The sequence below is a fragment of the Dioscorea cayenensis genome, chromosome 4 (assembly GCF_009730915.1).
Source record: "Dioscorea cayenensis subsp. rotundata cultivar TDr96_F1 chromosome 4, TDr96_F1_v2_PseudoChromosome.rev07_lg8_w22 25.fasta, whole genome shotgun sequence".
NCBI lineage: Eukaryota > Viridiplantae > Streptophyta > Magnoliopsida > Dioscoreales > Dioscoreaceae > Dioscorea > Dioscorea cayenensis.
Window position 1 is genome coordinate 11,307,758 of NC_052474.1, and position 9,688 is coordinate 11,317,445.

A 9,688-nucleotide genomic window follows, 5' to 3' on the forward strand; every position below is an offset into this window, starting at 1 on the left:
AGATTTACCAAATAAAATAGTAGAGAGATTCGAAAGATATAAATTGGAGTAGAGGGACCAAAAGGGCATACTCCATATCCAGAGGGACCTTATAAAGAATTTTACCGAAGAAGAACTAATAAGTACATATTTTATCCTTTACTTTTACTACTCTTAGTCCATTCTAGATTTCTGGACACTAACACTATCAAAAATTATGAAATAGGAAGGAAAATAAAGGGAAATAGTTGCCAAAGGAATTGTGAGGATTTTCAAAATGAAGAGTATATATAAAACATATATATCCCCTTTGTCATGTCCTTTAAATTAAGGCAATTTTATAAATAACATTGTAGGAAGTTATCTATGTCCTTTCTAAAAGACTACACAAAAGCACTAAGGGTAGTCATAACTCCAATAGACATTTGAAAGAATATGAAATAAAATGGTGTTATAACCACCATTGTTAATATTGGTGAAAGGTGATATTGGTTTATTTGAAAGATTATAACTCTTTATTTGAGAAGCATGTCGATCTCTTTGTTAAACACCACCTCATATTTATAAATAGACAACCCTTAATAATATTCAACCAATAAAAGAAATAAAACAAGCACTTCACAAATTCTCTTGTTTTGATCTTTGAGTGCAGGAAAGATAGAAGTAGATTATCACTTTGTAAAAGCTATTGTTGTCTTTATTTGACATTTGGGAGTGCAAATCATACTCAAGAAAGTTTCATTATATTCTAAAGAAGATTTTTCATTCAATTCAATTTGCACTCAAGGTAAGAAAATAACTTAAGGTGAATTAAGTGTACATGGAAGTTGCTTACTCGTTGAAGATTTGTGCACAATTTTCTTTTTTTTTTTAATCTTTCCTTCTTTGCACTTCAAAAAACCATTCCCTCTAACAGAAATTTCATTGGAAACTAAACATTATGCTACACTTGCTCTTCAAAAGAATGGAAATTAGACACTAATGCTCCCCCAACTTTCTCCTTCTCTTATTTTTCCTAAAATAAATACTTTACACAAAAACTTTCACTTTCCTTTAGGATGAATATTGAGCGAGAAAAGTCACGTATTTACCGACATATACTACAAACAAGGAGGGAATTGAAACCCGAAGTTCCCAACATCCATGACATGCCACAGCCCAATTAAGCCTTTTCAATTCATTATGCATCAAAATTAATCATTAGTGCAGTTTTGATTGTTGAGCTTGTAAAGACTCCTTAATGAAACAATATTGCACAAATCCAAGAATCAAACAACCATTAAAAAGAACAACTCTATGACTAGAGAAGAAAATAGAAGATAAATTGATAATCCTCATTAGTTTTTTTTATTAACGGAGACTATGATGCCTATTTATTAGTTCTCTTGAGAAAATCAATCCTTAAGATCAATCCATATAATGAATAAAAGACAAAAAACTGAACAACCAAGAGATGATAATGAAGTTCACTTCTTCAAGTATTTGAGATCGCTAGAAAACTTAGTTGTAGTTGTAGCACAAATACTCAATTTGACTATATAATAGGAAGTGGAGGTTACTTCTAATTTTCTGCAAAATGGCTGAAATGGGAGAAATCGAGTTCCTTCCTAATATCTTCTGTCCACATGTTTCAAAATTAACATGCCTATGTTTGAAATGACTCTAAACACCAAGGGCTTTTGGTGTCATGGCACTGCCCACTATGAAAAACTTGGTTTGTAGGAAGCTTATTGTCTAGATTAGAAACTCGCTACACATAGTAGTAGCAGGGGTCCTCGTCGGTGGCCGCGAGCTTGTAGCCCAATCCCCATGTCAACCGAGTGAGAGCACATAGGCGGACCATCATTGCTTTATGTGAGCACGCCCCTGATTGTATTTGTATTTATCACATTTGACAAATTTAAAAAAAAACCCCAGAACATCTGCTTGGATCTAAAATGGAAAACCACACATGATGAAGAAATGATAAATTTTTTTATTCTTGGCATTTTCCACCCTTGCTAAGAAACAAGCAGTAACCAAATTGTCAAGGAACAATCTCTAAATGGGGCTCTCAGTTAAGGCCTTGAGATTTATACAATGGAAACTATCAAATACATTGTTCAGGAAACAAAATTAGCTCAAAAAGAAACAGAGAGCACAGTATAAGTTGAGATAATTCTATCCATCATTGCGGCGCATATCCTTCTCTAGCTGTACTTTTCACATATTCAAGCAGATCACATTTTTTTGGGATAACAGAAGAGCATCTGAGAACTGTACACTACCAGTGTCCTGCCTCTGTGGAGCAACAGACTTGCCAGCATCTCAAGATGAAATTAGCAGTGCCAAAGTCACGAACAAACCCTGAAAAGAGCATTTTCCAATTAAGGTAACCAAAAGTGTAGAAACTCAAAATTTATTGACAATACCAAACTAATCTAGACACATAGCAAACGATTAGACAAAATATCACTATACTACTCTGGCAATTAGAAATAGAAAGAAATGTCAAAACTCTGCAAGTCATACGAGCACTTGATATTTAACTTGAATTAATAGAATGCATAGAGGAATTTCATTAAAATCTGTGAAAGATAGAGACCTACATGTCAGGTAAAAAAAAAATCATGGTAGAGGAATAGCAACTTCAATATCTTTGAGCATTAACCAGCCAGGGGAGTAAAAGATCTCAGGAGCTTCCATATGAGCATGCCAAACCATGATTTTCGAACAATTACTCGGTAATCCCTGCATTTGACTTTCATCTTCAACCAATTGCTCAACAAGTGTAGTTTCCTGAGAGAACATGACAAGTTACTTTATAAATCAAAAGATGGACCATTTATGCGCATGGCAAGACAACCAGTTGTATCTGATAACTTATACTATAAACTAACATGTATTTATGCATGAAGTGTTGCATTCCACCAATGTTTTCCATAAAAAGTAAAAGGCTAGCTGACCATCAAAAGTGTCATGAATTCCTGAAAGTGAACTAACCAGGAGTCCTTTAATTGTGTCATAAAGTCTGATGGGCTCAATTGTTGGTCGCCGCCATCTCTTAGGATCCCACAGTATGGTGCTATTAAATGCAAACCCTGATATGTCAAGACTGAACCTTTTTGATATCTTCTTTATTTGATCTGAGTGCCACCCGATAACTTCAGTGCCGTTACAAATAGGACCTTCCAAAATCACTTTGTTCTTGCTCTGGGAAAGCATAGCAACTGGCCATGTGCCAAAACGTCTACAAATCAAAGTAAACAATGTTGTGAGGAATAGATTTAATTGAAAGAACAACAAAATGCCAAAAAAGAAAAAACAAGAACAAAAACAAAACAAGAAGAGAGGGGAAAGAAAAGAAATAGTATTCAAGAGAAAAGGTGGAATAATTGTTCAGATGGAATCAATAACTAATGTAGCTAAAGATTTGTCTTCAAGACAACATCAAAGATGATCTCCATTGATCAAGCGACCATTTGAAAATCATGGTAAGAAATACAATCTATGCAATAGTTCTCTTTTCACCATAAAATTATTGTGCATGTTTTGCTTCTAGACGCAATATCTGTTGGAGTTTGATTAAAGTTGCACACGTGAAATATCTAGATAAGCTTAGGAGTTGATGTGTCAATAAAACATTATGATATTAAGAATGAGTGTTTTGTATTGGTCAACATAATAGATATGGTTTGTTATATGTTGACCTAATTTTTAGTGAGTTAGTTCTAGCTAATAGCATGCATATTTATGGTTTATATATATATAATATCTTTATGTAACTAAGAATTGCACTTCAATAAAAATTGTTTTCTATTATTCTTTTGGTTTTCTCTACATCTCTTCTTTGTTTCTTGCTCACAACATTTTGGTATCCGAGCTTGATCTATAGGACCTATGGATGATCAACATGGCTACTAGCAATACGTCCGCTCTTTCACCCCCGGTTTTCAATGGCGAAAATTATCAAGTTTGGACTATCAAGATGAAGACTTATTTAAAAAAAGCTTGGTTTGTGGCAAATGATTGAAGATGATAGGGAGTATACAACCTTTGGGAGAATCCAACACTCAGTCCTCTAAGGGCCTTATCTTCTATTCATGCTGCTATCTCCAAATCGATTTTCACAAGAATTATGACTTGTGAAACAGCCAAGGAAGCTTGAAGCTTGAGACGTGTTAGAAAAACTATATTTAGGCAATGACAGAACAAGACGAAAGCAAGTGTTAAATCTCAAAAGAGATTTTGGGATTCTATGCATGAAAGAAAAGGAGACCATACAAGCTTACTTTGACAAGTTGACGACAGTGGTGGATAAAATTAGGCTGATGGGAGAAAAGTTACTAGACATTAAAATAGTGGACAAGGTGTTTGTAAGTTTGCCCAAACAACTTGAGGCAAAATTTTCATCTCTAGAAGTTTTAAGAGATATTAGTCAAATAACTTTGCCAGAACTAATTAATGCTTTACAAGCACAGGTACAAAGAAGAAATATGAGAGAAGAAGGAGCAAAATAGAAAGTTGAAGAAGCTTATCAAGCCAAAAGTTTATCTTCAAAAGGAAAAAGAAGAATACTCCAATGTGACCATTGCAAGAAGCCAGGCCATGAAGAGAAAGATTGTTGGCACAAAGTAAAACCCCAACGGTTTAAGTGCAAAAGATTTGGGCATATACAAGTTACTTGCAAATTTAAAAACGAAGACCAAGAAAATTTAGTACAAGAGGCCAAAGAAGTTCTTTTTTAAATTAGTTGTGAAAAGTGCATCTAGTGAAGAAAAGTGCTTCACGAGTTTTAGAAGTGCGGAGAGAAGTGCTCCATAAAGTTTGAAGTTCTTAAAGTTAAAAAATGTGCAACTTTGAATCAAGAGGGAGTGTTGGGGTTTGATTAAAGTTGCACACATGAAATATCTAGATAAGTTTAGGAGTTGATGTGTCAATAAAACATGTGATATTAAGAATGAGTCTTTTGTATTGGTCAACATAATAGATATGGTTTGTTCTATGTTGACCTAGTTTTTAGTAAGTTAGTTTTAGCTAATAGCATGCATATTTATGGTCTTTATATAATATCTTTATGTAACTAAGAATTGCACTTCAATAAATATCGTTTTCCATCATTCTTTTTTTTTCTCTACATCTCTGCTTTGTTTCTTGTTCCTAACATATCACCAGTAAAAGTTGAAGTCATTCTTATGAGGAAAAGGTAGAAACATGCCAACTCGAGAAGCTTAAACATAGAAAAACAATGGCAGAGGCATTCATGTATAGAAAATTATACTGAAAAACTTGTCCTTTCCTCCGAACCAACCACTTGGATGATATAAAATCATATGCAACACAGCTCATAGTTTGTTTATTTGAAACATGAGATAGTCAAAATGGCAATAACTTCTGCAGAAAAGTCAAGGAGATTTGCAAATGTCATTTCCTGATCTTAGTTTTTTGCATATCAACACTTCTAGTCTTGGTCTCTTAAGAAAATTTCTAGCAAAACCTGGCTATTTGTAGCTCTGCATAAGGTTTTCCATCCTTCATGATTGGGAGTCATAATTAGACGATCAAAGTGTCATTTCCCTCATCACCAACAAGTGGTAATTTGTTCAATTTCAAATATTTAGACATATTGAGTAAATATTTCACTGACAAGAAGAGGAACCAAATATTACCAGCTGACTCTAATTTTCTTGATATCACAATTCAAGACCATCTCCATGATCTGAGCATTTTCACTCTGGTGATGGTAGCATATAGAGCTTTTACAAAATCTAGACACGTATACCTACAAAGAAGGTTTTCCATCCTTTGCCATAAGTTCTAACCAGAAGATAATTTAAAAAAAAAAAATCATTTCCCTCATCTTTTAATCATCGGTTGTCTAAATATGATGCCCTGAGAAAATGTTTTAAATGATTTATAGATTTGAAGGAACCACCAATAACTCACAAGCTTATAAACTTTCTTGGATTCACAAATAAAGAGAATCTCCAGGATTTGAGTTTTCCACCACCGTTCTTCATTTCTAATCTTGGTGCTTGCAAACTTCTACAAAATCTAGCAACTTGTACTCGCATAGGAGGTTTTCCAACCTTCATGTTTAGGATGTTATCATCAAAGGACAAAAAAAGTCCTTTCCCTCATCTTCAACCAATTTATCTAAGAATTAACTTACAATAATCAGGGAATGTCTATATGCTTGGTAGAATAGAAAACATCATAAACAGGCTTAAACTTTCTTGGCAACCCAAGGTCATCTCCATGATCCAAGTTTGCAGCAACAAATTTAGCTCCATAGAAGCCCAGTCTTCAACATTTAGTAAATTATAATTAAAGGGTCAAAACATTCATTTCCCCAATCTTCAGCCAATTGTTATCTAAGATCTAAATCAAAGTTTTAAACAAGACTTTCCTGGAGTAGATGAGTAACAGCCGCCATTCACTACTTAAACATTATTGACATACCAATACAAAGAAATCTCCATGATAATAATTATCAACTTGATACAAACTAACAAAAAAGGGAATACAACTGTCTTATCTCTTGTTGAATGATTTTACAATTTGCTTTAAAATAGAAAATGATATTCAAGGAGAAAAAAAAATGAAAAAAAAAAGGAAAATTGGAAACAACTGAAAAATGCTTCCTTATACATTTTAGAATCTATATTTTCTACTTTTCTTGGTCCTATACTTGCACCACATTTCTCCTCCCTTTTAAATGGTAAAATTCCATGCATGCTAATGCTTGACAATAAGAGCAAAATTAAAATAGGTTGAGGCTTCACTCAGGGCACAACTATTGTTTAGGAGAATGGCAAACTAACCCTTTTAGAATGGTAGGATAAACAGTGTTTTGTGCAAGATTTAAAATGGTATGCCATCCTTTAGGAGAGTTGTGCACCTTCAATTTTCAAATCCCTAGAAAAATATAGGCTTCACAAGGAAGTGCCTTCAATGGAATAGAAGTATAGAACATGCAGAGCAAAGGCTAAAGTGGATGCATAATGTAAATATAAACCTTCTCATTATGGTTTCCGTTGCATCCAGGATAACGTCATGATGACATTTTGGCTACCTAGTTCATCTAATGTAGAAAAGTTACATCACCAACTTTCGTCTAAACTTACAAATATAGGTTGATAACTAACAAGTAAGTCCTCTACATAATTTACTTAAACACCTAACTAATTCTCAATTGAAGCATGCCAACGATTCTGTTTCATTCTCAAGTACAGATCAATGGTTTAAACATAAACCAAAGGAGATGTTGTAGCTCAAACCCAATTTGTGGGTTATAATTTCTCAATAACGTCAACTCAAGGCGTGTGTATATGTGAGTGAGTGTTGTGTGTGTGACAATATATCATCTTGCATTTTCTTGAAAAAGATTAGTAGAAAACACTACTTCCATTAGGGAGAAGTTCCAGGCATGTTACTGTCTATAATTTGAAAAGAACACTTTTTAATCACAATGAGAAGATGTACCTACACTGTAATGAATTTTTTTTACAAAAAATAAATCATGAAATATTGAATTTGATTTTTTAAGCACTAACATATCCCTTAATCATCTTATTATTCAGTCTTGAACATCAGCTGAAATCCATGGTACAATAATCTAACTAGTCAAAGAGGTGCAAGAGCAAAAATTAACGACTTATATGTCACATTAAGTGTTCAAAGTAGCAAATACAGTACTGGAATCAGTACTTAAAATAGAAAGATCAGATCTCAAAATACTTGCAAGCAAACATCAAAAAATCATAAAGATGCACAAACGGACATAAAAAAAACAAATACCTGATTTCTCGCATTTGCTCAAAAAGGTCTGTGGAATACACTCTATCATCATCAGCAAAGTAAACTATCCCATCAAGATGATGCTTCTCAATATGAGAAAGTGCAGCATTTCTTTGATAAACATGTCCATCTTTTACGTTGGTCATGTTCTGCTTGCATACAAGATGCCTGAACATGACCCCAGTTTCCCTCAAAGTCTTTGCTGTTTCAGCAGACTGCGGGGGCATCTCTACAACTATCCACAGCAGAGGTGGTGGGACATTTCTCAAAGTGTATGCCAAACGATTTAAATAATATGCTTGAAAGGAATGTGGATATGTTGGGGTGACAACAATAAGAAGTTTCCGATCTACCAGTGTTGTGTCCTCAGTGGAAGATGGAATATATGAGGGCTCACCTGTCCACTCCATTGCTGCGACTTTTCCCAAGCTTTCATTGCGCTTGTATGTGGATAATTTCGCCAGTGAAACCTCATTTTTTCCTGAATCATGGTGAGCATTTCCAGCAGTAAGATCCTCCTCGAAGGAAAAAGCCTTATGCTTTAGCCCAAAATTCTTGGAGACATCCACAGAGAAATATGGGGTGAATCCAATGATTATTCCGAGCAAAAAGAAAACCAAAAGGTGGAAGACACCCCGATGCCAATGTTGGCCTTTCACTTTCAACCTTTCCATATGCCGAGAAGATCTTTGTGAGAAAAATCCACAAAAGGAGGCTCGCATACTATCCAAAAACATAAGAACAATCACAGGGTTCACCATTGAATTGACAAAACATCTCAACACCATGTATGCCCGGGAACGGGGCAGCTTAGGTGATGGTGAAGTATCAGAGCCAGATTCCCCATTTTGGATAGGCCTATCTCGTTGCAACAAAGACAAGCTTCTTCTAAATGATGTCATTTTCACCAACAAAAATCAAAAACTCAATCTACTCCACTACAAAGCACATAAAAATCTACTTTCAAATCCACATTAGCATAAATCTTAACACTATTAGTTCTTCAACTTATTAACATATTAAGCAATCAATAACTCAAAACAAAGCTCCCAACTTTAAATCCCAAAATTCTAATCATATTAGAGAGCACACTCCTCACTGGCATCCAATCATTGGAACCGAACACATCTCAAATTTCTTTTATCTGCATCGCATAGATAAATGAAAAAAGTCAGTATCCCACCGACATTTGCATTAGAATACTTAAACTGGCTTCATGGTTGCCAATCAATTCACAAAATGCTGAAGAAACCACTCAGATCAACAGTAGTAAAATTGGCATCGACTTCCTGAAAATTGAAGAACTTTACTAAACAACTGCTCAATACTCTATTTCACATCTTCCACATCAAAGCAAACAAAATCTACCATACAAATCCAATTCTTCTCTCATTTCAGTAAAAATTTCCCAAATCTGTCAAATTTCAAACCAATTGAGCATTTTACCATTAAACCAAAAACACCATATAAACAAATTCACTGAAATTCAAAGAGAAGAACAACAAATCGATTCTATTCTACTAAAAAGCCTAAGATTGGATCTTTACTCAAAATTTAGAAGAGAAACAAGGATTAGAACCCGGGACACACCATCACCGACGGGATTGAAAGATCTGGGCCTCAGCTTTGCTTCGAAATCGTCATCGAAATCTCCGGCGAGAAGAAGGGGAGAGAGAGAGAGAGAGAGAGAGCGAAGGATGTGGGACTTGGACATGCGAGCAAAGATAGTATTTATACTTCCTTGTATTCACCGTTGGATCAAGATCGGACGGTGGATATGAATTTGTAAGAGATATTTCGTTGTCGGCCTTACAGACAAAAACGGGATGAGACCGTTGTTTTGTCCGTTGGTTCCGAACGCATTTGAAATTCTCATTTTTCTTAAATAAAATCCTCATGTTTTTCATTGAGTTTGATCCCTTTTCATTGC

At 34.7% G+C, this 9,688-nt stretch overlaps 1 protein-coding gene across 5 annotated transcripts; it reads right to left on the bottom strand.

Annotated features, from left to right (window-relative positions):
- Nucleotides 1-1,931: 1,931 nt before the first annotated feature.
- On the bottom strand, nt 1,932-9,453 carry LOC120259326 (probable beta-1,4-xylosyltransferase IRX9H). 5 transcript variants are annotated; one of them, XM_039266914.1, is made up of 5 exons: nt 9,349-9,453; nt 7,759-8,902; nt 2,962-3,208; nt 2,568-2,757; nt 1,932-2,325 (listed from the first exon to the last, which is right to left on the bottom strand). In XM_039266914.1, exons 2-4 carry the CDS (start codon nt 8,658-8,660, stop codon nt 2,587-2,589), a joined length of 1,320 nt encoding a protein of 439 aa, XP_039122848.1. In that variant the 5' UTR covers nt 8,661-8,902; nt 9,349-9,453; the 3' UTR covers nt 1,932-2,325; nt 2,568-2,586. The 5 variants fall into 5 exon arrangements, with proteins under 5 accessions (XP_039122848.1, XP_039122847.1, XP_039122844.1 ...); XM_039266913.1 differs by having other exon boundaries at nt 7,759-9,047; XM_039266910.1 differs by having other exon boundaries at nt 7,759-9,172.
- Nucleotides 9,454-9,688: the final 235 nt, after the last annotated feature.

What these genes read in the sequence shown, in the direction of transcription:
- LOC120259326 (XM_039266914.1), bottom strand. Translation starts at nt 8,660, where the DNA reads ATGACATCATTTAGAAGAAGCTTGTCTTTGTTGCAACGAGATAGGCCT. An exon ending in GAGCAAATGCGAGAAATCAG is followed by an intron (nt 3,209 to 7,758) that starts GTATTTGTTTTT and finishes TTTGATTTGTAG; the next exon opens with ACGTTTTGGCACATGGCCAG. An exon ending in ACACAATTAAAGGACTCCTG is followed by an intron (nt 2,758 to 2,961) that starts GTTAGTTCACTT and finishes ATGTTCTCTCAG; the next exon opens with GAAACTACACTTGTTGAGCA.